This window comes from Amblyomma mixtum, chromosome 1 (assembly GCF_055824585.1).
Source record: "Amblyomma mixtum isolate Tamu chromosome 1, ASM5582458v1, whole genome shotgun sequence".
In the NCBI taxonomy this organism is placed as follows: domain Eukaryota; kingdom Metazoa; phylum Arthropoda; class Arachnida; order Ixodida; family Ixodidae; genus Amblyomma; species Amblyomma mixtum.
Window position 1 is genome coordinate 47,669,881 of NC_143012.1, and position 20,480 is coordinate 47,690,360.

The following is a 20,480-nucleotide window of genomic DNA, read 5'->3' on the forward strand; positions in this document are numbered from 1 at the left end:
ACTTTCGGACTGCAAGTTCAACACGCTGTAAAGAGCGCATGGCCGCGCGCACGGCTAAACTAGAGCTAAACAGAACCGCGAAGCTGCGTTTGCGTGACAAAACTAAGTTCAATGTGTACTCAGCTGAGCAAAGTTTTGTGTTAGCCTCGTTAACTTAAAGTAATGGCCTTGATAAGGTGTATAAACAACAGGATCGCCCTGGTATGCGCCGATCTAGTGTACATGTACGAAACAAAAGACGGGTACGCATTGGCGTTTGGTGACGTGCGGTACAACATTTTGCGTGCAGTGCAATAATCGGCTTATTTCGTCCTTCTTTACCACTGTATTTGTGTAACGCGAATGGAGTAATTCACAACTGAAGCTGAGCTGCAGAAAGCAGCGAAAGAGAACTTGTCACGTTTCATCGTGTAGTGCGCTATGATGTTCGTGTCAATTCATGTCGTTTGTGTGCTGTCATTAATTTTCCTCTTCACACATTACAGAGGCTATGACAAAGTGCAGCTCACCATTCCAGAGGAGACGGAGGAAGCTGCTTGCCGTGATAGGTGCCGTTTTTCTTCTACTCGTGTCAAGTGCCCTCATAAACATCAATTAGTTACAGCCTTTTTGCAAACGTCTAGGATAGTTGACGTGCTTGCCGAAAACTCCTCTACCATGGTGGCGCGACCTGTCTATGGGGCAGAAACATGGGAAGAAAGTAGGCGCCGCGCTGGCGTCTTCAAGAGTCTGGTTGATGTGCATGCACCTACCATGTGCACCCACTACACACCAGCACCTACCTTGCACCTACCATACGGCAGCTAAACGACGCTGCGCTTAATCTCAACCTGCAGCTTATCTCTGGCTCTGCGGCACTGGTGAGCCAACACAACAACATGTAGTCTGAGGCAACCATTGTTTGTGACCACCCACGCATCAGGTGGGGTCAGCAATTCATATCTCGAGCTCGGGCCATACTACCATGGTGGAGGTTTTCGCAGTGCGGAGAAGCATACACGGAAGTTGAGCAACGCATCCTTTCCGTGAACGTACAACACGTTTGAGCTTGTGATTGGTACTCTTGACCTTGGACAGATAACGGTAGTAGTAAGTTTCAGTTCCTAAACAATGCAGAGGGGAAACTTGAGAGTAATTAAATTGGGTTTGTGAGAAAGAAGAGTGAATGAATAGGGCGAGAACCACATCTTTTTGTTCTTTTTGGTCATCAGTGATGAGGAAGAAAACGGCCAGTCGACCGAGAAGAAATACAAGCAGCCTGAAGAACCGGGGTTCTCCTGCGCCAACTTTTCACCATGTTCGACCTACTTCATGGCAGTGACCCATGCCAAGAAACTCATTGTCTGGAAGCGGCACGGTCCCGGTGACTGGACTGTCATTTTGCAAAGGTTAGCGCGTGCAAGGTTCGCTTTACACGTGTGGCCGAATTAGCAGCAAAAATTGAAGTTCTTCAGCAGAGTGATTATGAATGACCTACTTGTGCCTGCAGTGTGTTCACTGCTTACAGTATAAATTTTGCGCCCACTTTTAAATGTTTCTGGAATGCGACTTATTGAACAAGTTTAATTTCGTTGTATACAGGCCTCAGTACATGAGACTGAACGGCTTACTGCATAATTTGCACATAGGCTACATATGTCTATCTCAAAATGTGTGCAGGGACGTCGCTGAACTGAAACATTTTCACTGATAATGTGTTCCATAAACTTTTGAGAACGCCTAAGTCCCACCATCCAGAGAGCTACCAGCTTTAAAGGTGTGCAAATAGTACTTCGAAACTTAATTCAATAGCTGAACAACCATGGTCAAAGTATAATTGTAAAAGAAGTGCATCAAATCTAGCGAAAAAAATAAATGTTTCATTTTTTTTTGTAATGTAATTTTGTAAGCTGTCAGTGAGACTTGTTTCTGAGCAAACATCAGCGCAGCCTCAGAAGCCAAACAACCAGTTTTTTCTCGGAACAAAAATAGGATGGAGTGGTCACAGTGTCCCCCCCTAAGAGTGAGTGCAAACATTTTGATTTCTGTTGAATGCTGTCCAGCTTCTATATTGAAAGCCTCGCGCATGTCACGCAGGTGTGTGGCACGCAAGTGTATTCAGGTCCGGATGTGTGCCACGCAAGACACAATCATTGTGGCGGACCGCTCAGGGGACGTCTACTCCTTCCACTTGGACGATCCGACTGACGACAACGGTGAACTCATTCTGGGACGCCTTTCCATGGTTCTTGACATGGTATGGCAACTTCTCTGTGTGTTCAAAATTCCGGCTCGCGCACTCATGGGGCTGATCTTGTCATGCTGTTTTTGAGTTACTGTGACTCAACTGTTAATTTGTTAATGCGAACTAATTTGATCTTTGCTAGAGAATGGAGCAGCGATATACTAATCTGACTACAGTTCTATAAATGGTGCAACTTGAGAATGGCTTTGAGAAAATCGCGCAGAACATTGCACTCCCAAAAATGCACATTTCACAGTACACGTCCATGCAGTTTGAAAGGGAACAAAGTTTGAGTATTCCATTATTTACTTCTTCATAATTATGTGTGCCAAGAACATGTTATACTGTTTTATCACTTGTTTTCCTCTTGACTTTTAACATTCAAAAGTCATTTTCAAATTTAGTAAAGGAATAACCAAGACATTCGCCTTTTTGTACAGATTGGTTGTTTCCTTTCATATTGCATGTACCTGTACCACAATATGTAAATGAAGATTAAAAATAATGGTCTTCAGTAAGGAGTACTTAAAGCAGTTAATTGCAAATAGATGGTTATATCCTCCTAGTATTTCAACTTTGCATTTACAGGGCTGATAGTTCCATGCTCTGTTGTGATGCTGTCATAATGGCTTGCTTGATGGCAAGCTGGGAGGGAAAGTACACGGCAGAGGCTGCAGTTCTGTGCACTGCATTGCTAAGTACAGCTTCCCACAATAGCATGTTCAGCTGAAAAACGAAAGTTCTGACATAGTTTTAAGGTCAAGATAAAGGGAATTCTAAGAAAAGGTATGACAACTGCAGGAATCCTTTGCTTCATCTGCCACAATGGCTGAGTGGCTTTGCTGTTTGGCTGCTAATTCCAGGATCAAATGGCAGCCGCATCTCGATTGAAGCAAAATGCTGTTTGCTGTGTGATGTGTATGCCCATTAAAGAACCCTGGTAGTCTAAATTAACTTGGAGCCCTCCACTATGGTGTTCCTCAAACCCATGTGTTGCTTCGGGATGTTGAACCCCACATAACACCAGCAACAACCTTTCTCTTTATTGTTTTATATTCAGAATTATTGCCGGAGCTGTAAACATGGAAGAAGAATCTCTGAAACTAAGGATTATATAATTACGAGAGATGTGTGCATTCATTGCAAATAAATTTTCAGGAATTCATTGCACAAACTCAGCATAACCAGTATGAATTCGCATGGTGTCTATGGTATTAGTTTAGCCCAAACCCTCTCTTGCTAAGCTCTTTCATGTGCAGTTTGACGTTCCCATTTTTCTCAAACCTTAGCCCACATTTTGATAGTGCCCACTAAGTGGACATGTCCATAACGGTTGCAACTTAAACCAGGCACATTCGCGTGCTCCAAAATAACGGAATATCACTGTCATTGTCTTGGGTTGCATTAATTACGTAGAAGCCCACACCTCCTGCAAAACCAAACACAGCTGCTTGTTTCTTGTTTCGGGCTCTTTAGTATAAACTGCATTTGTAGCAGTTGTTTTTACAGTATTCGCTTTTGTGGTATACAGTGGTTCATATAATGGCGAATGCAGCTTCAGACGAGATGATGTAACAGGAAAGATGGATCAGTGCTGTCTGCGCATGTCCGTCATCTCTGCATTCACAGCTCCAGCCAGTTGGGTGTGGACTGGAGCGGACATGTCAGTAGTGGACACTTACAGAATATGAGCCTCAATCATATCTGCGAATGCTTGAATTCACTGATCTCCGCTTCTCGGCAGGTAATCGGGGAGGAAGACCGTTTCCTGGCCGTCTCAGACCGTGACGAGAAGATCCAGGTGTCGTGCTATCCAAACTGCTACAACATCCGCACTTTCTGCCTCGGCCACAAGCAGTGAGTGCCAGTAGCGAATGGTGCTTAGGCAAGCACATCTACATTGAGCTACTGCCTGAATGTGAAAGGCGGTCCGTAAAGTATTTCCCAGGTTCACATTGCATGAGCACAGTGTTGCCACACCTGTGGCAGTGCATTTCCCAGTAGAGAGTCGGAAACAGCTCAGGCTGTTTTGCTTTGTGAGTGGAAAAACTGCATTCAGGCTTACCACTGAGCTTGAACTTCTGCTGGCACCTCAGCAGCTGAGTCGAGTGTTATCGATGAATCAAAAGGTGCGTTCTTATGGAAGTGTTTTAAAACATTCGTTGCGTCATGGATCACCGGCATGGCACGTCGTTTATCCATGCTTTGTGGCTTTGAATACTGGGTCACATGTTGAAGCCATGGGTCAGATTTTATTGTGAGGTCTGAGGATGAGGACCTCACTATAAAATGTGTCCTATGGCTTTATCGTGGGACCCATGACACAGTGAACGTCTTAGAGGGAGACCAAAGATGACTCCGTCCAATTTCCATCCTCTATAAATATAGATTTACACCTCTTTCTGGCTATTCTGGTTTTTTTCGGCATTGCTGAGAAAAATGTGTTTAAATGTAAATGTGAAACACTTTTTTTTCCCACCACCTAGTCCAAACTCATGGTGTCAGTGATCAAAAGTGCTCTGTGAAGTAAGTGGTAATGTGGCATAGCCTCATAGATCAGCAACCAAAAAATGTATTATTACTGTGTTAACTCTGATTATGATAACTGTGCGTGATGTGTGATAACTCTGCTAGCATAAGCGTATGTGATGTTGAGCTACCGAGGGCCCACATTTGTAGCACTTGCCTTCTGTTTAGTAAGGAAATCGACAGGCATTTCATCTTCACTTCTACGCAATGTGTTCTATAATGACCATGGTAGTAAATGTTTGTGTCACGCATGTGTCACGCATACTTCATTCTTTTTCCCCCCAGGTTTGTAACCTCCCTTGCATTACTGCCTGGTCCTCCCCAGCTCCTGGTGTCTGGCTCCGGTGTGAGTTTTTACGCAATTTTTCTCATTTGTCGAACCCAGCAAAAAAACCTTATTTATAGTAACTCGCTTGCTGCTGCGTCAAGACTTCCGTGATAACTGTCACAAATTAGCCTTTGTCTTTTGCGCCATCACCATCAGGGAATGCGCAGAAATTCGTCAGCTGCGCACAAAGCTGGTTGAAAACATGTGCATGAATGCTGCAGATCTGATCCGCTTCTGCGAGATGCCAACTGTGCATGTGAAGTGTTGGGTGCATAGTCGATGTGTATGTGCTTGCACCTGTTACCAATATGATGTGCATATATGCACGCTGGCATTTTTTTTTTAAACCAGTGGAGTGCAGGAGAGGGCGAAGGAGGAAAACTGCACATGCATAGGATGGTTATAAGAAGAAGGTAGATTACCCTCCTGTATTTTTCTCCAGAAATAAAAACTTATGTGCTAGTCCGAAGACCTACACTCAGACAGTAACTTTTCAACGGCACTTTAGCTTCTGAACGGCGCATTTTGCGGCTCAGTGCTCTCAGTGCAGTCAGCACCCCCAAGAGTCAGCTGGAGCTGCTCCATTAAGAAGAAAGTTAGGCCTTATTGGTCCCCAAAAAAATACAAAACAACATAAATGTACAGACGAGGGTCCCAAAGTCAAAGACTGCACCGGGACCCTCGATAAATCATTAGTACAAGAAATGGTTACAGCATAGTTAGCGAATAAATACAAAATATAGAAAATATAAAATCAATACTTCATAAAACAAGGTCAAAAATCGCAATAACGCAGGTAATATAACACATCAGCAAAAGGAGAATAATACATCAGCATTCCAATAAAAATACTTTAAGTTTGTTTTTGAATTCAGGCAAGGAAATTGATGTTTTTAGATTGGGTGGCAATGTGTTCCAAATTGAAATGGCTTGAAAAGACGACGTCGATTTACCATAATTGGCATGGACTTTGGGGAGTAGAAAATTGTTTCTTGCTGCAAATCTGGTAGGGTTGTGATTGATGAGCTGATTGGGGTCTACAAACTGAAAATGTAGGGTGCCATGTAGTAATCTAAAGAACATGATTGCAAGGTGATACTGGAAAAGCTGGTGGACTGGTAAAATACTGTGCTCCTGTAATAAAGAACGAGCATTAGATGAGAAAGGGCTACGGGTAATAATGCGGATGGCCTGGTTTTGTAAGGTTTTGTAAGTCATTAGCCTTGATATGCCTGGAAAATTGCACTGTGTTCTTTGGGTCCGCATTTGGTCTTGAAGGAGGCTTTGCAATGATTCATAAGAGTTGTCAAATGGAGTACGGTAGTAAAACGTGAGCATCATTACTAGTGAGAGGACCAAAATTTACATAGAGCTTCTTTTGATAGGAGCTTAGCAGGGAAAATTGTGCTCTTTGGTCCATGTCAGTGCACTCAGCGCTTGCTTGGCGTAGTTGAGAGTGTGCAGCCACAAGCTTCGCTTCATCACCCTGTTCAGGTCCACTGCTGCAGCGGGGCGTGAATTGGATCCCGTGCTTTGTAAACAGTGTGGTTGTAAACATTTGTTTAAGTGCTGTCGTACATCCGTCAGATGCTTGCCAGGATCGTGCCGAGAAGTGACTGCAAAAATTCCCACCTTGTTTGATGACTGACCATGCAATTTCTGCGGGGTCCTCGTATGTTCGCGTTGCGACTCAAAACCGCTTTCAAGGTCTCGGTTGTACAGTCTAGCCCATTTATAACAAAGCCACTTATAGCGAAATAGCGGTTATAACGAAGGGATTTCAATTTCCCATTCCCATTTTCGCATTTTCAATACATTTTGGGTCCGGTTTTAACGAAGTAAATAAGAGCGCGTCAGCGGATATAATGAAGAGATTTAATACCAACCGAAAAATAATCTGCCAATCAACACGTTTTTGCGTCCTTGAGGCGATTTTGTCCGCGAAAATAAGAGCAAAATTCGGCTGACGGCGTCCTTTCGTGGCGTCATCTGCTCTCCTGCGGAGCGAAAGGTTGCTTCACTGCATCGCATGGCACGCCGGTCTCGTGTTGCGTTGTCGTGTTGCGCCGTCCGCTAGCGACTTGAACCTTGTGCCTGCGGGTCTAAGCCACATGGACTTCGTTTTCGCCGACGAAGACCTTGTTGCCACCGAGGACTGGACGACTGAAGAAGTTGCCGGGAGTGTCATGGAAGAGACCTTGGCGGAGAGCGCCTCCGACAGCGAATGCGACGATGCTAGTTGTGCCCCTAAGCCGGTCACCTCCGCAGCGGCCATCGCAGCTGTTGACACGCTACGGATGTACCTCGGGAGTCCGGAGTTCGACCAGATCTTTGGTTCGCAGTTGGATGGTATGGAAGCCGCAATCCTGAAGTCTGCACTCGCGAAACGTGTTCAGGGGACGCTGGACGACTTCTTTCAGCGGCAATAAATCGGTATGCCGATGTTTGCATTTTTTTTTTCGTAGTCCGCATATTACGAAATAGCGGATATAGCGAAGTGATTTCCGATTCCCGCCGACTTCGTTATAACCGGGCTAGACTGTACTACTCTTTTTTGACTGCTGTCATATGAAGTCGAGCAGTCAAACGACGAGATTTTATACATTCTGAAGCACTCATGCTGTCAAAAGAGAACACATGCTCACTAGAGTTTATCCGAGGTATGAAAGAACACGAAAGTTCCTTTTAAAAACGGTTTTCTGTGTCCATTTCGGACTTGAAGCTCGATGTGTTTCTACTCGTGATTTTTCATGTCTCAATACATCTTACTGCATCAGCATTAGAGGACATTGTCCGTTGTGCTGTTGTAAATTTCTTGTACTACAAGGAATTTTATAGTGTTCAGGTCACATCCACAAATGTGTCCGATGCGCATGAAGGGGATCCCTATGATCCTTATCTCTTGCACCTGTTCTACCTTTCGGGATATCAACAGTCGGGATATCAACAGTAGTGGTAATAGTAGTGGTGATTTTATTTAAAGGGGGATGTGGGGATTAGAGCACTGCACGGGCCTCAATTTGAGGCCCAAGCCCAGCCCGGGCCCGAGACCTGAAGCCCGAGCCCGGCCCAGGCCCGCGGCTTCAAGCCCGGGCCCGGCCCAGGCCCGCTAAATTATCGCTCTAGCGAGCCGGCCCGGCCCGTGAATCCCGGAGTAAAGCCCAGCCCGGGCCCGGCCCGGCCCGTTTCACAGTATCGCTTGAGGTGCTCACTCTGAGCAAGTAGACTGCTGCTAGACCGATAAACTGGCCAACAAAGGTTCTGAAACCACAGTTTGGCTTGCAAAAAGTTGGTTCTTTTTAACCCAGAAAGAAATGATTAAGAGTAGTGCTCGCCAGGATCATCTTTTGGACAGTGATCTCGTGTAGGTGCGCAAAGATAAACTCGGAAGTTCCGAGAGACAAATAAAAAGGGCCGCATACGCGCGTAATAGACTAGTACTTCGCATTCCATCATGAGTTTAATCAGTTTTATTTTGCCGCCCGCGAAGTATAAGCATTAAAGCTGCCTAGCAAGCAGTGGGATGACATTTTTTTAGTGAACGCGATCTCACAGGTTGAACTCATAGCCGAACTGGTCGCATTTTAGCAGAAACGAAAAGCTAAAAGGCTTGAGTATTTCACGGTGTGTGTATGAAGACTATAACCGTCCTAAACTAATATGCTCTTCCCGAATGCATTTCTAATAGTGTATAGGTATGTTTTGGGATGACGAGCGATCAATAGCCAATTAAGACCGGTTGAATTTTACTCTTACTGGTGGAGCAGAAGATAACGCACGAACCACGTGATAACTTACAGGGCTAAACACTTGTCATGACAACCAGGCGGAAGAAGCGAGGAGCGATAGATGTGGTTATGAGATGAGATTTACAAACTCTCGCGAGCTTTTGTGGCTATTTCATTTACGTGACGCTCCCGTCAGCTGATCAAAAAGAAAACCAAACGCGCTTTAGTTTGTCAATTTTTCCACATGAGGAACATATAAAATCTATGTTTTTGGGGCTTAAGGGCCTAAGGGGAGTCAGGCTGTGAGAGACACCGAAGCAGAGTGCTCCGGACCATTCCGACCCCCTGGCTTTGTTTAACGAGCAATGATACTACAAAGTACATGGTGTCATGCTTGCCGCCTAAATAGAAATACGGCCGCCGAGGCTAGGAGCACACCTTGGTTCCCCGCCTCAGTAATCAAGCGCCTTGACCACTAAGCCACCGCGGCATGGAAATAAGGAAATATATAAGTCAATAAATAAAGGTTAGTTGTTTTCTCAGCGCGTTCTATAACCCATAGCTCATCCGTGTCGCTGCTCCAATGCTGCAGTAGTGTATTTCACTCTGCAATAGTGAAGGAATAGTCGGACACCAGCCGTTTCTGTACGAACCCAAGCCCGGCTCGGGTGCGCAGCTTTAAGCCCGAGCCCGGCCCGGGCCCGCAACTTCAGGCCCGGGCCCGGCCCAGGCCCGGCAAAACAGATCATGTCCCGGCCCGGCCCGGGCTTTTGGGCCGGCCCGAGCCCGTGCAGTGCACTAGTGGGGATCAGATCACAAAAATCCTGAGAAAAGTCGATTTTTGAAAAGTCTACTTTTTGGCATCTCCAACACTGTTTCTATGTTGTACTGAAATATTTCGCCCAAAAATAAACTTTAAGCGCCCCAAATAAATATATTTGTCGGCATCTGCATATAGACAGTGTGTGCTAGCTTAGAACCTTCAGGCTTGTTTTCTCGAAAGTTTGTTTTGAGCTTAATGCCTTGCTCGTGGAAAGCGTAGCACAGCAATGGGTGCATTGGATTTTTACCCCGTTTGTTTTGTTGTGATCACTGAAATGTGGTCTGCGTCAAGACAGTCTCATATTTACCATTTAGGCTCGCATGTTTTTATTACATGGTAATTAGTGCATGATACATCCTAAACATAAAAGAAGGTGCATACTGTGTCCTTTAAAAAAAAGAGCAGAGAGATTTTAAAAAAAAATAAGAGAGTCTTGACTTACACCACACTTCTTAGTAAATATTAAAAGGATTTACAGACCTGCAGCCTGCTTTTTGTCGTGCTAGGCTTTCCACAAGCAAGCAACATGGGGACAACGTATAAACAATGATAAAAGGGAACCTACTGAAGCTGTCATTGTGAAACTTTATGTCTGGTTGTATGATGCTGATTTAGGCCAGTCTGCCACATTTCATCACTCTAAGTCGAAAAATAGAAAAGTTGGCTTCGATCCCCTCATCCCCCCTTAAGACAATAACAAAAAGGAAGGAAAAGATTTTTGCTAGCCCATCTGCCATCGCTATGGGAAGCATCTGAGCTGGGGCAGCGGAAATAGAGGGATGGCTGGTAGGCTGGAGAAATGAAGTGAAAGAGGCGAGGGAACAGTTATAAAGGATAGCGGGGGGAGAGGTACACTGCGCAAGTAATCTGTTCACATTTTAACAAATACAAGTTGGGTGCGTGTGATGTTCTTAGTTAGAGTGTCAGTCTACTCACCGAGATGACTGTATAAATAATGGCATATTCTGGTAGTTGGCACCCTATAACATCAATAACGAGGGGTCTGCGCCCGGTTTTAGCAGGAATTTATATTTTATTTCGGGGTTAAAAGTCGCGTAAAAAAGCATGGTGGCGACCCCAAACGTTCATTTTGTTCAACAAAGTGGTAGTCTTTTTTTGTAGAAGCATAAGTGAATATACTACGTACCATTTGTATGCCCCAATGTCAGAGAAACGCACGTTTCGTTCTAGTAAACTGTAGAAGGCGTGCCGCTCGCTTTTTCTGTAAATCACATGAATATATATAGTTACACGTACGCAAAACGCAGGCACATTCCCACTTTTAGTTCAGCGTATGCTAGCAGAGACGCAAAAATAAACAGCCTATAGTGGCGCCATCTGGTCGTCAGGACGGGAACCATTGCTGTAAACAAACCGACTCTCCACTTAAGCTTAGGAGCGGCAGAATCGTCACTCTAATTATTAAAATAAAGCAAATTTATCTCTTATATGTTTTCTTATAGGCGAGATGAGACGAAGCGAAAGACAGGCGCCCCATTTATGGCCAGTGAACGCACTGAAAAAGGCAGCAACAACGAGAATTCAGTCCGAAGCGAGAGGTCCGGCTTTGACGGGCGCCGCCATGTTTGTCGCCGCGCGGCGGAAATCCAGATGGTTGCCAGATGAGACTACCATCTCATACAGATGTGTTCCCACATCAATAAATTCTATTTTAAAAACTTCTACCGCACTCCTTGGCACCACAGCTGGCTAAACGGTAATTTGAGTAAAGAGCTATCGGTTGCCGCAAAGAAAATATGGTCGATAAAATTCAGTAGACTGACCCTTTAAAGTGGAATAATAACATGGGATGGAAATGCAAAGCATGTTGTTCGGTGTATTTTTCAGGACGGCACCATCCGTACGTGGTGTCCCGAGACTGGACGCCAGCTGCACCGGTTTGACATCACTGTGGAGAATCCGCCACCCGCAGACGCCAAGACGGAGGGCGACACACGAGAGCCTGCCGTGAAACGGTTGGCCCTGGAACCCTTCAGGACAACCCTGGCCTGCCTGACTGACGGGTTAGCAGTGCCTTGCATGCATTTTCTGAGCTTCTAACTGAGCTTTCTCTCCAAGGAAATCGTGCTTCTATGTCTTTGCTGTTGTTGCATTGTGTTTGAGGTAGATAAAGACAAGCGTCGTTTAAAGTGCAGACTGCCGTCTCCTGCCTTGATGGGCATTATTAATGGGTCAGCCCATCTGTTCTCAAACATATCCTTAGCTCTGAGCATCACACGTGCCTTTACATGTCTTAATGTGGATAAAGCCACGTACATGCTCCTTAAAATGCAAGCAGTGGATTACAGCAAGAGTGTTTCGCTTTTCTTTCTTTTTTTCACAGCGGCACTTATTTACGTGAGGGTCTGTCTTGGGATATAGATGATGGTGTTGTCAGCATCGCGGTATTTCTTAACTGAAAACACCAGCGTCAGACTGTATTGGATCTCTCCAAACCAGTGGCAATGGGTTCACACGGATGGGGAGGTGGATTGCATCCACTGCAGCAGCGATTTTCGGAGCCCTAATCCCTATGTGCTGTGAGCTAGCTGATCCCTATGAGCTAGCTGATCTTAAGTCTAATATACCAACTTACACACTTCGGCACCAAGAATTCTGGCACGTTCCAAGTTCTAGAACTCAATTCGGTTGCCAGATGTTGTGTTCCACTATGCCACGACTTCTAAATACCTTTTGTACCAGCAACGTACAATTGGAAAAATGCAGCTTGCGTTCCATCAAAACCAGGTTCCTCTCATAACTTGTCAATGTAAATGAATGGTGGAAGAGTGATCTGTACCATGGGTATATTTTTGTTTTTGTTTTCTTAATAGTTTTTCATCTACAAACTAACAGAGTATGAATTGATATGTGATTACTTTGTGTGCTGTTTCGCTGTATGCCATGTACAGGGGGGCGCCGGCGCATTTCAAGCGAATTTTTTTTCGCTTTTTGCTGGTGCCTACCCACATCTTTTTGGTGTAAATAAAAAAGAATGAATGAATGAATGAATGAATGAATGAATGAATGAATGAATGAATGAATGAACCCTCCCTGTGGGCCGCTCTTAAATTTCCTTGGGTTCGGCTTGGCGCACTAGTGAGCCACCGGCAAAGCAAAGTTCTTGGAACTGCCAACAGGTGGCAATAGCAATCTGATATGTGTGCTTTTTGCAGGGTCTTTGAAAAATCTGAGCTGTCCTGTAACTTCATTACGTGACTCGGTATTTGTGCCATGCAGCATCAATACACAATGTGACCCACCGGTGACCCAGAATGCAGTGAACGTGTTAGGAAAGAAAGTAAACAAAGGCAGCTGAGCTGCAATGAAACCACAGGATTAATGAACAAGATTTTTGTTTAATGATGTTGTTCTGTAGCTTCAGTATGTTTAGGAGCTATTTGTGCCTAAAATTTTCACACTCATGTGTACTGAAGTTGTGCGTTCGGGTGCGTTTGGTGTGCAGGGTTCCAGAAGTGGTTCTTCTCCACTGGAGAGGCCCAGAAGCCGGCTGGAGTCGGCTACAGAGCCTCGCTGTTCCATGTGCACCCGACGACATCATTTTCGACGAGGACGGCCAACTGTGGGTTGCCCTGACCAGCCCTCCGTCGGTGCAGCTCTTTGCACGTTCGGCAGAGACAGCAGATGTGAGTTTGAGGCACTTGCTCGATTCTACTTTGTTGCCAGCCACGTGACTCGTTTTCTCGGTTCTCGAGAGCCCTGAAGCCGGAACACCTGCTTTAGATCCATGCAGTGTGCTATTTCATTGAGAGGTTCAATGGTAGTAGAGAAGTTGTGCGGCGTTGTTGAGAGACTGCACTCACTGCAGCAGGAAGTACAGCCGTTCTGCGAGCATATTTCTGTGTTGCTGCCATCAGTATGGCTAGGTACAAACCTTGTTACGCCTGGCTACGCCCACTAGAAACCTCTCTTTCGGCAATTTCAACCTCCCTCCCATCCACAATTTATGTGGTGAGCGTTTAGTGCAGTCTGCTGGGGTAAAAATTTGGAACGCGATACCCATTTCTCTTAAAAACTCACACAATTTTGCTGGTATGTTTAAAAAACGCTTAATTGAAATAATTGATTTAACCTGAAATTCTTTTTTCGTCACAGTTTTCTGTTATTATGTACTTTGTATGTAATACGATAGTTTTTACTAACACTTGATGTCCGAAAGTTCTTTTTGCATGTCATGTTTTCAAAGCTATTTTCTTTCTTTTGCCGCTCCGAATGTTATCTACCAGTGTTATTTAGACTGCTTTGCTTTTAATCTTGTACTACGCATACGCTTTTCTGTATATGTCCGCCGTTTTTTAATTTGCTTTTACGTATTTCGTGTACTTGGACCCGAACTAGCCGCTGGCTATGGGTCCAAAAAGTGTTTGTATTTCTTGTAAAAGAAATTCGAAAATAAATTGAAATTAAATTGAAATTGAAGCCAAATGCCTCTCTCATGTCTCTCCAGTTAACCCTGTCTTTTGCCAGTTGCGGCCAGCGTATCCCCGCAAACTTCTTAATCTCATCCACCCACCTAACTTTCTGCCGTCCCCTGCTACACTCGCCGTCTCTTGAAACCAGTTCATTACCCTTAAGGACCAGCGGTTATCTTGCCTTCGCATTACATGTCTTGGCTCAGCTCATTTCTTCCTTTTGATTCCGACTAGGATGTCAGTAAGTGGCGTTTAAGCCGCCGCGGTGGCTCAGTGGTTATGGGCGCCTCGGCTGCTGACCCGAAAGACGCGGTTTCGATCTAGGCCGCTGTGGCCGAATTTCGATGGAGGCAGAATTCTAGAGGTCTGTGTGCTGTGCGATGCAGGTGCATGTTAAAAGAACCCCAGGTGGTTGGTTCCCCGTGCAGGCCCCTTGGCAGCGACAAGAAGTGCCAGCCGAGGCAGCAACTGCGGCTCAACTCCCATGGGCACCACTCCTGAAAGATGTCAGCGGGACCCTGCGCACAACCCTCCGAGGCAAGTGTACACCCATTGTAGCGTTTTATGGTGCTTCGAACGATTATATGGTTCTCGCTTAACGAGTTCTTAATGAGTTAACGAGCAAGAGCTCTTGCTCATTTCTCACGGTGCCAAACTGAGCAGTAGTTCTTCTCTTCTTACAGTAAGAGTTAATTTTGCGACACGTAAGTTGCACCAAAAGTTGAAATGCATTTGCAGTCCTCACGGCTGGGACGGTTTGCAAGACGGTTGAGGCAGTATTATGAAGTAAGCTTAGGCTGGAACAGAACGTGAAAAAAAAAAAAGACACCCCAAAAAAAAAAAAACTTAAATCACCCTAAAGTGGAATGTGACAGCATTAGGTCTCACATTTTTTTGCGGCTTCTGTTCCAACATCTGTGTGTGGTTGCGTCAGTTTCTTTGCCATTTTTGGTCCATAAACTGGCATATTCAAACTGCTAGCTGCAGTAGCAGGTATCCCACATGCTGTGATGGTGCCAACGTTTGCATATACCACATTTTTCTCTGAATTTTGATTTAGGTTTTCTTTCTAGGTTGCTTGCAACTTGGTCGGCAGGTTGTGACGACATCGCAAGGTCACGTGACCTCTCTCAACCAATCAGGGTGGTCCATCAGGGCAGGATCACAAAACATCTCTATAGGGTTTTGGTGCGGTGACAAGAATAATGCTATAGTATTAAACAATTCTTTTTCATGTAACCAGACAGTGGACATTGCAAAGTTTTGTCGCAAGTTAGGTGGCAAACCACACAGCTAAATGTTAAACCGGAAAGAGACATTCAATAGGATTGTGCAATTGTGTTAAATGTCTCTCTCATGCTTAACTATTTGGCTGTCCTTCTGTTTCATTCAAATGTGAACGTATGTTAGTACAACACGGATCTGGCTGTGACGGCTGAAACAATAAAAAGAAGTACTAAGAAAAAAGAAGTTTATTGTGAGCACTGTGTAAACAACACCCGTAATGATCGTTAACGTAATGCCTGCACTCGTGCAGAAAGGTCCTCTGCCACCACCAACGCGGCTGCCGTCGTCAAGAGCAGCCTGGCCCCCCTCTACAAGCAGTGGTTCAACAACGAGCGCAGCTACCTGGAGAAGAAGCGGCGGCGCCTGGAAGAGGCCGCCGCCAACGCCCCCAAGCGGGCCAAGGTGGCGGAGGAAGAGGCGCTCAGCTGACCTGGTCCAGGAAGGCCTTGCAGCAGCGCAGGCACTGGACATACACATCCTCAAAGCCCTGGCTGCCATCATCCTGCACGGGCGGGAAACGTGTACAGAGAGGAAGAATGTTGGTCAAATGTTCAGGGGAATCCCCCAAGGTGGAGTAGATTTGTAATAAGGGCGTAATTACTCATTGGCATCCACCCGAGCGCAGCCATACGGCCACAAAGAAAAGCTGTACAGCTTTCTCAGAAACTTCGTAGTTAAAGAAAAATTCGTCCCCGGACCAGGACAAATTTTTCTTTAACTACGAAGTTTCTGAGAAAGCTGTATAGCTTTCCTTTGTAGCCGTATGGCTGCGCTCGGGTGGATGCCAATGAGTAATTACGCCCTTATTAGAAAGGAAGAACTTCGCTCAACACCTCTGACAATAAAATAGCGAAGAAAAGGAGAGTGTTAAGCCCGTGGAATACGTAAAAGCGTGACTTTTCAGCCCTGTGTCTGGAAGCACGTGCATAAGCATGATGTGTGGAAGTTTTCTTATATATATACTATACAAGGTGTCCCAGCTAACTTGGACCAAGATTTTAAAAAAACTAAACGTTCTTCAGAACTGAAATCGCTTGGATGGTGACCCTGGTCTTCAAAAAAAAAATTTTTATTAATGAAGTCACAGTTATAAAATTTTCAGGCCACATGTATTTTTTTGTGCTGATTCTAGATATGTCATTTAATTTCGTGTAAAACAATTCCTTTGAGAGCTTGTCCAATTTTTATGCAAGTATTTTGGGAAAAGTTTTGAAGAAAATTTGCTGAAATGCATGCCATTGGGTTCACTTGACACCGAGGAATGCAATAAGGGTAAAATTATCATCCTGGCTATCACAGAACCTGAGTTATAGGGTACTGAAGCTGCCACTTCAGAAACAGGAATACACACTTTTCTTCTCATTTCTGAAGCGACAACTTCAAAACTCTATAACTCAAGTTCTATGATAGCCAGGATGATAATTTTGCCCTTATTGCATTCCTTGGTGTCAAGAGAACCCAATGGCATGCATTTCAGCGAGTTTCCTGCAGCAAATTTTCTGCAAAACTTTTCCCAAAATACTTGCATAAAAATTGCACAAGTGCTCAAGGAATTGTTTTACACAAAATTTAATGACATATCTAGAATCAGCGCATAAAAATACATGTGGCCTGAAAATTTTATAACTGCGACTTCATTAATAAAAATTTTTTTTTCAAGACCAGGGTCCCCCCTTAAAGGAATATATAGCGAAGTATATGCTTCGTTAAAGGAAACATGTTCATTTGACTTGATTTGACTCAATATATATATATATGCTCAGTCACTTAATCACTTAATGGTCAAAGGGTGAAATAATGTTCGCAAAAACATTGGTCTTCTGATCAAAACGAGGAGTCAAATATGTTTCCTTTAACGAAGCATATATATATATATATGCTCAGTCACATAATGGTGGTGACATAGTGTCCGCACTCACGTAGTAAGGATCGCGAATTATGGTCTTCCCCTCGGGGTCGTACTTTCCGAGCAGCTCGATCTGCGCCGTGCTCTTCTTGGGCTTCAGGTCGTGCAGGTCGGAGATGTTGGCCTCGTCCATGCCAAATATGTACTGGAAGCTGGTGAAGTCGTCTGTCCTCACCTGCAGGGCACGGGAGGAGGAAAGCCCTTACACGAAAGTACAGGTGCCATCCACTAAATCCTCTCGCCTTTGTAACTGGTCACTTCACTCCGCGGTGCTTCTCAATTCTCAAACAGCGGCAGACATGTGGCACTTAGAGGTAGTGTCAACAGGAAAAGGAACAGTAAGTTTGCACACGAGAATGAATTCTGTTGTCACTTCAGCGCTGAAACTGAAACTGAAACTTGAAACTGAAACTTGTGGACGTTATCCGTCCAAAGAAAAAAGGAAAAAGTGTGTGCTTCACACATAACTTATGGAGTAATCACTGGCTGAATGCGGATGCTGTGTTCCCTTTCATGTTGGAGCTGCTTGTACATTAGCAAATAGGCCTACTTCTACTGAATCCGATAGCACTGTGCACTATTTCGCAAGGGGTTAAATAAAAGGCTGCAATAAATTGAAACAGTAGGTATCCACACAACACTGACCACATGCCTATGGCTGTCTGCAGTGGGGTGTTTAAGTTGCTAAGAAACTGCGTAATTATGATATGAAAGTTTGGCTGTACTACCACAAGTTTGCAAGGAGAGAACTATGGAAGGAAAAAACAATGCCCTCGCTACGCACATAAAATGACATCAGGAGACACTCCCATGAACAGCCTTGACAAAAACACAAAGGCCTAAATGAAATGCACACTAGGCACTCATTTCTTAACATTTCAACACCTTGACGAAGCCTTTACTGGGACCTGTTGCAATCATTCTCCAGCCAGTCATGACGATATAGGCTTTTTGCTATCACCACTTTGATGCTTTTTTTGCACTTTGCAATCTCTTGCCACATAAACTCTATCATAAAGACTGCACCAAGACAAAAAGTATCTCATTTTATCACATTTTTAGTTGCTGCTTATCTTGAGATAGTTATCGCTCGTAGCAAGGTGTGGCAACGTATACGGCAATTTGTAACATGTACTTGATGTCTGCTTTATGTTCCCTTTTAACAAAGTTCCTGTTTTTGGTGAAGTCTGCATATCTGCTGTCCATGACAGATAATCTATCTAGGCTCGCTTTATGTTGATGTATATACAGTTCCCTTAACACAAAGGGCACCTTCTAATTTGAACTCGTTTAATTCAAACGTCCGGTTCATTCAGATCAATACTCTTATCCCATTATTATAAGTGCATATTAAGAAAGAATCGCCTTAATTCAAATCACTGAGAGCTGACAGCAGTAAAGAACTGAGGTCAGAGCTACACAAGCATGGACCTGGGATATCTCTCTCACTCAGATGAGAACATTCAGAATGTCTTCACATAAACTCAAGGGGTGGGAGAAAGAAACCGGTCAAGCAGTGTGGCAACTTACCAGCCTGGCCCGGTGGTCCATCTCAACATTATGGTCCTTCATGCACTGGATCGCACGCCTGTCGGGCTTCCTGCCGACGTGCCAGTCGCCAGTGGCCGCACTGTCGACCACCCACTTGGTGTGCGGTCACCACGTTGCCAGAAAAAAGGCAAGAACAAAAAACAGCTCAATATGCAGCCTCCCACTCTGTACAGCCTCCGTACACTCCGAAACAGCCTCCCACTACATACATACATCTGTCTTTTATTCGCACCCAGTTTCTTCTTTGCAGCTTTCAGACTTCTTGTATGCTTTAGTGCTTTTTAATGCTTCTTCAATCCCTACATGTTATACTCCTTTGTGTTCTGCTTATCCAATAATTTTGACAGTTTTGCTTGCTTTTCGGAGCTTGAGACTTTAGTGGTAAAGAATTTCTTAAAGCCCTCTGTTCCCTGAAAGAGGCTGCCAGGATCCTGCCCGGCTAATCTAAAACCTCCGGGAACTCCATGGCAATTTGGTAACGTTGTCAACCATTGTAAGGTGGGTCTTCTGCCTCTCTCTCTAAAAGCAATCCAACAGCATGATGGTCACACGAGCGAACATTTATTCCGGAAGAGTACACACAACCCCGATGTTCAATCAGGAACGCGCGCGAATATGAGTACATCCGGTGCAGAGCAGCAGCTTTTCCCCGTTGGATTTCAAAAAACCTACAGGCGACACTACATGTGCCGTTGAACCCCCGATTAAGCAGGTGGCGAAACGGGATGTTTTTTATGGGGAAGAGCAGGGGACAGAAATGCTAAACAGAGCTGAAGAACTGCTGTTTCAGTTCAGTGAAATCGTAACCTAAACAACACACGAAACGATAAAGTATAATCGGCCAATATTGGCACTGTCAGCAACTGATCTGACGTGCAGAGCATTCCACGCCCGCTACCAATGTCGAGAAGCTCACCGTAACCAGTCTCACGCAAACCTGAGCTTAAGCATAGTTCGAAAGCTCGTGTTGGCTTCAGAACAAGCTACAGTGGTTACTGTAATAAGCGGAGTCCGTAGCTAAATTTGTAGTCTATCGTTCCTATATCGAAACGACGAGCTCCCCACTCTGCAGGAATGATCGTTTGGAAAGTTATCAAGTTACCTTAACAACTTTGATAAAGCCGGCTGTTGGTTACCTCACGCGTTCGGCTACAGTTCCGCTATCCGAAAGCTTCAATTGGCGTATTTTTTGAAGAGCGTTTTTCGAATGCGACTAGTAACAACAACCGAAAGCAAGGTTGATATCTGTAAACCGTTACCTCATCCAAGACTCCTCTTTCCTTGGCGACGTGCTTGAAGACGGCTTCGGCGATCGGAGAACGGCAGATGTTGCCTGGAGAGAAAACAAGTTCTCGACAACCGGGCAAAAAGAAGCAGATATGTAACGCTACGTATTCGCGGTTCTCTTACCTAGACAAACGAAAAGCACGGACTTCGACGACTCTGTCTCCGACATAATGGAAATTTGCCGCACACTGTTAACGACACAGCTAACGTTACTGTTAGCGGCAAGTCTACGCGACAAATAGCGGCAAATCGACAAACTTTTCTGCATGGAGAATAAGTTTCTGGCTGTACTTGGCTTCACTTCGACTAGAAATGGCTTTCGTCTTTGTTTAATGTCACTTCACAACTTTAAAGCATTAAAAAGTGCTAAAGGTCATACAGTAT

At 44.7% G+C, this 20,480-nt stretch overlaps 2 protein-coding genes across 2 annotated transcripts; one reads left to right on the forward strand and one right to left on the reverse strand.

The window, feature by feature from the left end:
* The first annotated feature begins 52 nt into the window (after positions 1 to 52).
* Positions 53 to 15,926, forward strand: wuho (tRNA (guanine-N(7)-)-methyltransferase non-catalytic subunit wuho). Its single transcript, XM_089549802.1, has 10 exons — positions 53 to 242; positions 486 to 548; positions 1,212 to 1,388; positions 2,077 to 2,236; positions 3,969 to 4,081; positions 5,039 to 5,099; positions 11,481 to 11,656; positions 13,099 to 13,279; positions 14,494 to 14,606; positions 15,607 to 15,926. Exons 1-10 carry the CDS (start codon positions 163 to 165, stop codon positions 15,779 to 15,781), a joined length of 1,299 nt encoding a protein of 432 aa, XP_089405928.1. The 5' UTR covers positions 53 to 162; the 3' UTR covers positions 15,782 to 15,926.
* Positions 15,520 to 20,389, reverse strand: LOC149366248 (low molecular weight phosphotyrosine protein phosphatase-like). The gene is made up of 5 exons (XM_089549789.1): positions 20,220 to 20,389; positions 20,069 to 20,142; positions 18,789 to 18,902; positions 17,272 to 17,433; positions 15,520 to 15,854 (listed from the first exon to the last, which is right to left on the reverse strand). Exons 1-5 carry the CDS (start codon positions 20,362 to 20,364, stop codon positions 15,774 to 15,776), a joined length of 576 nt encoding a protein of 191 aa, XP_089405915.1. The 5' UTR covers positions 20,365 to 20,389; the 3' UTR covers positions 15,520 to 15,773.
* Between the last annotated feature and the right edge of the window lie 91 nt (positions 20,390 to 20,480).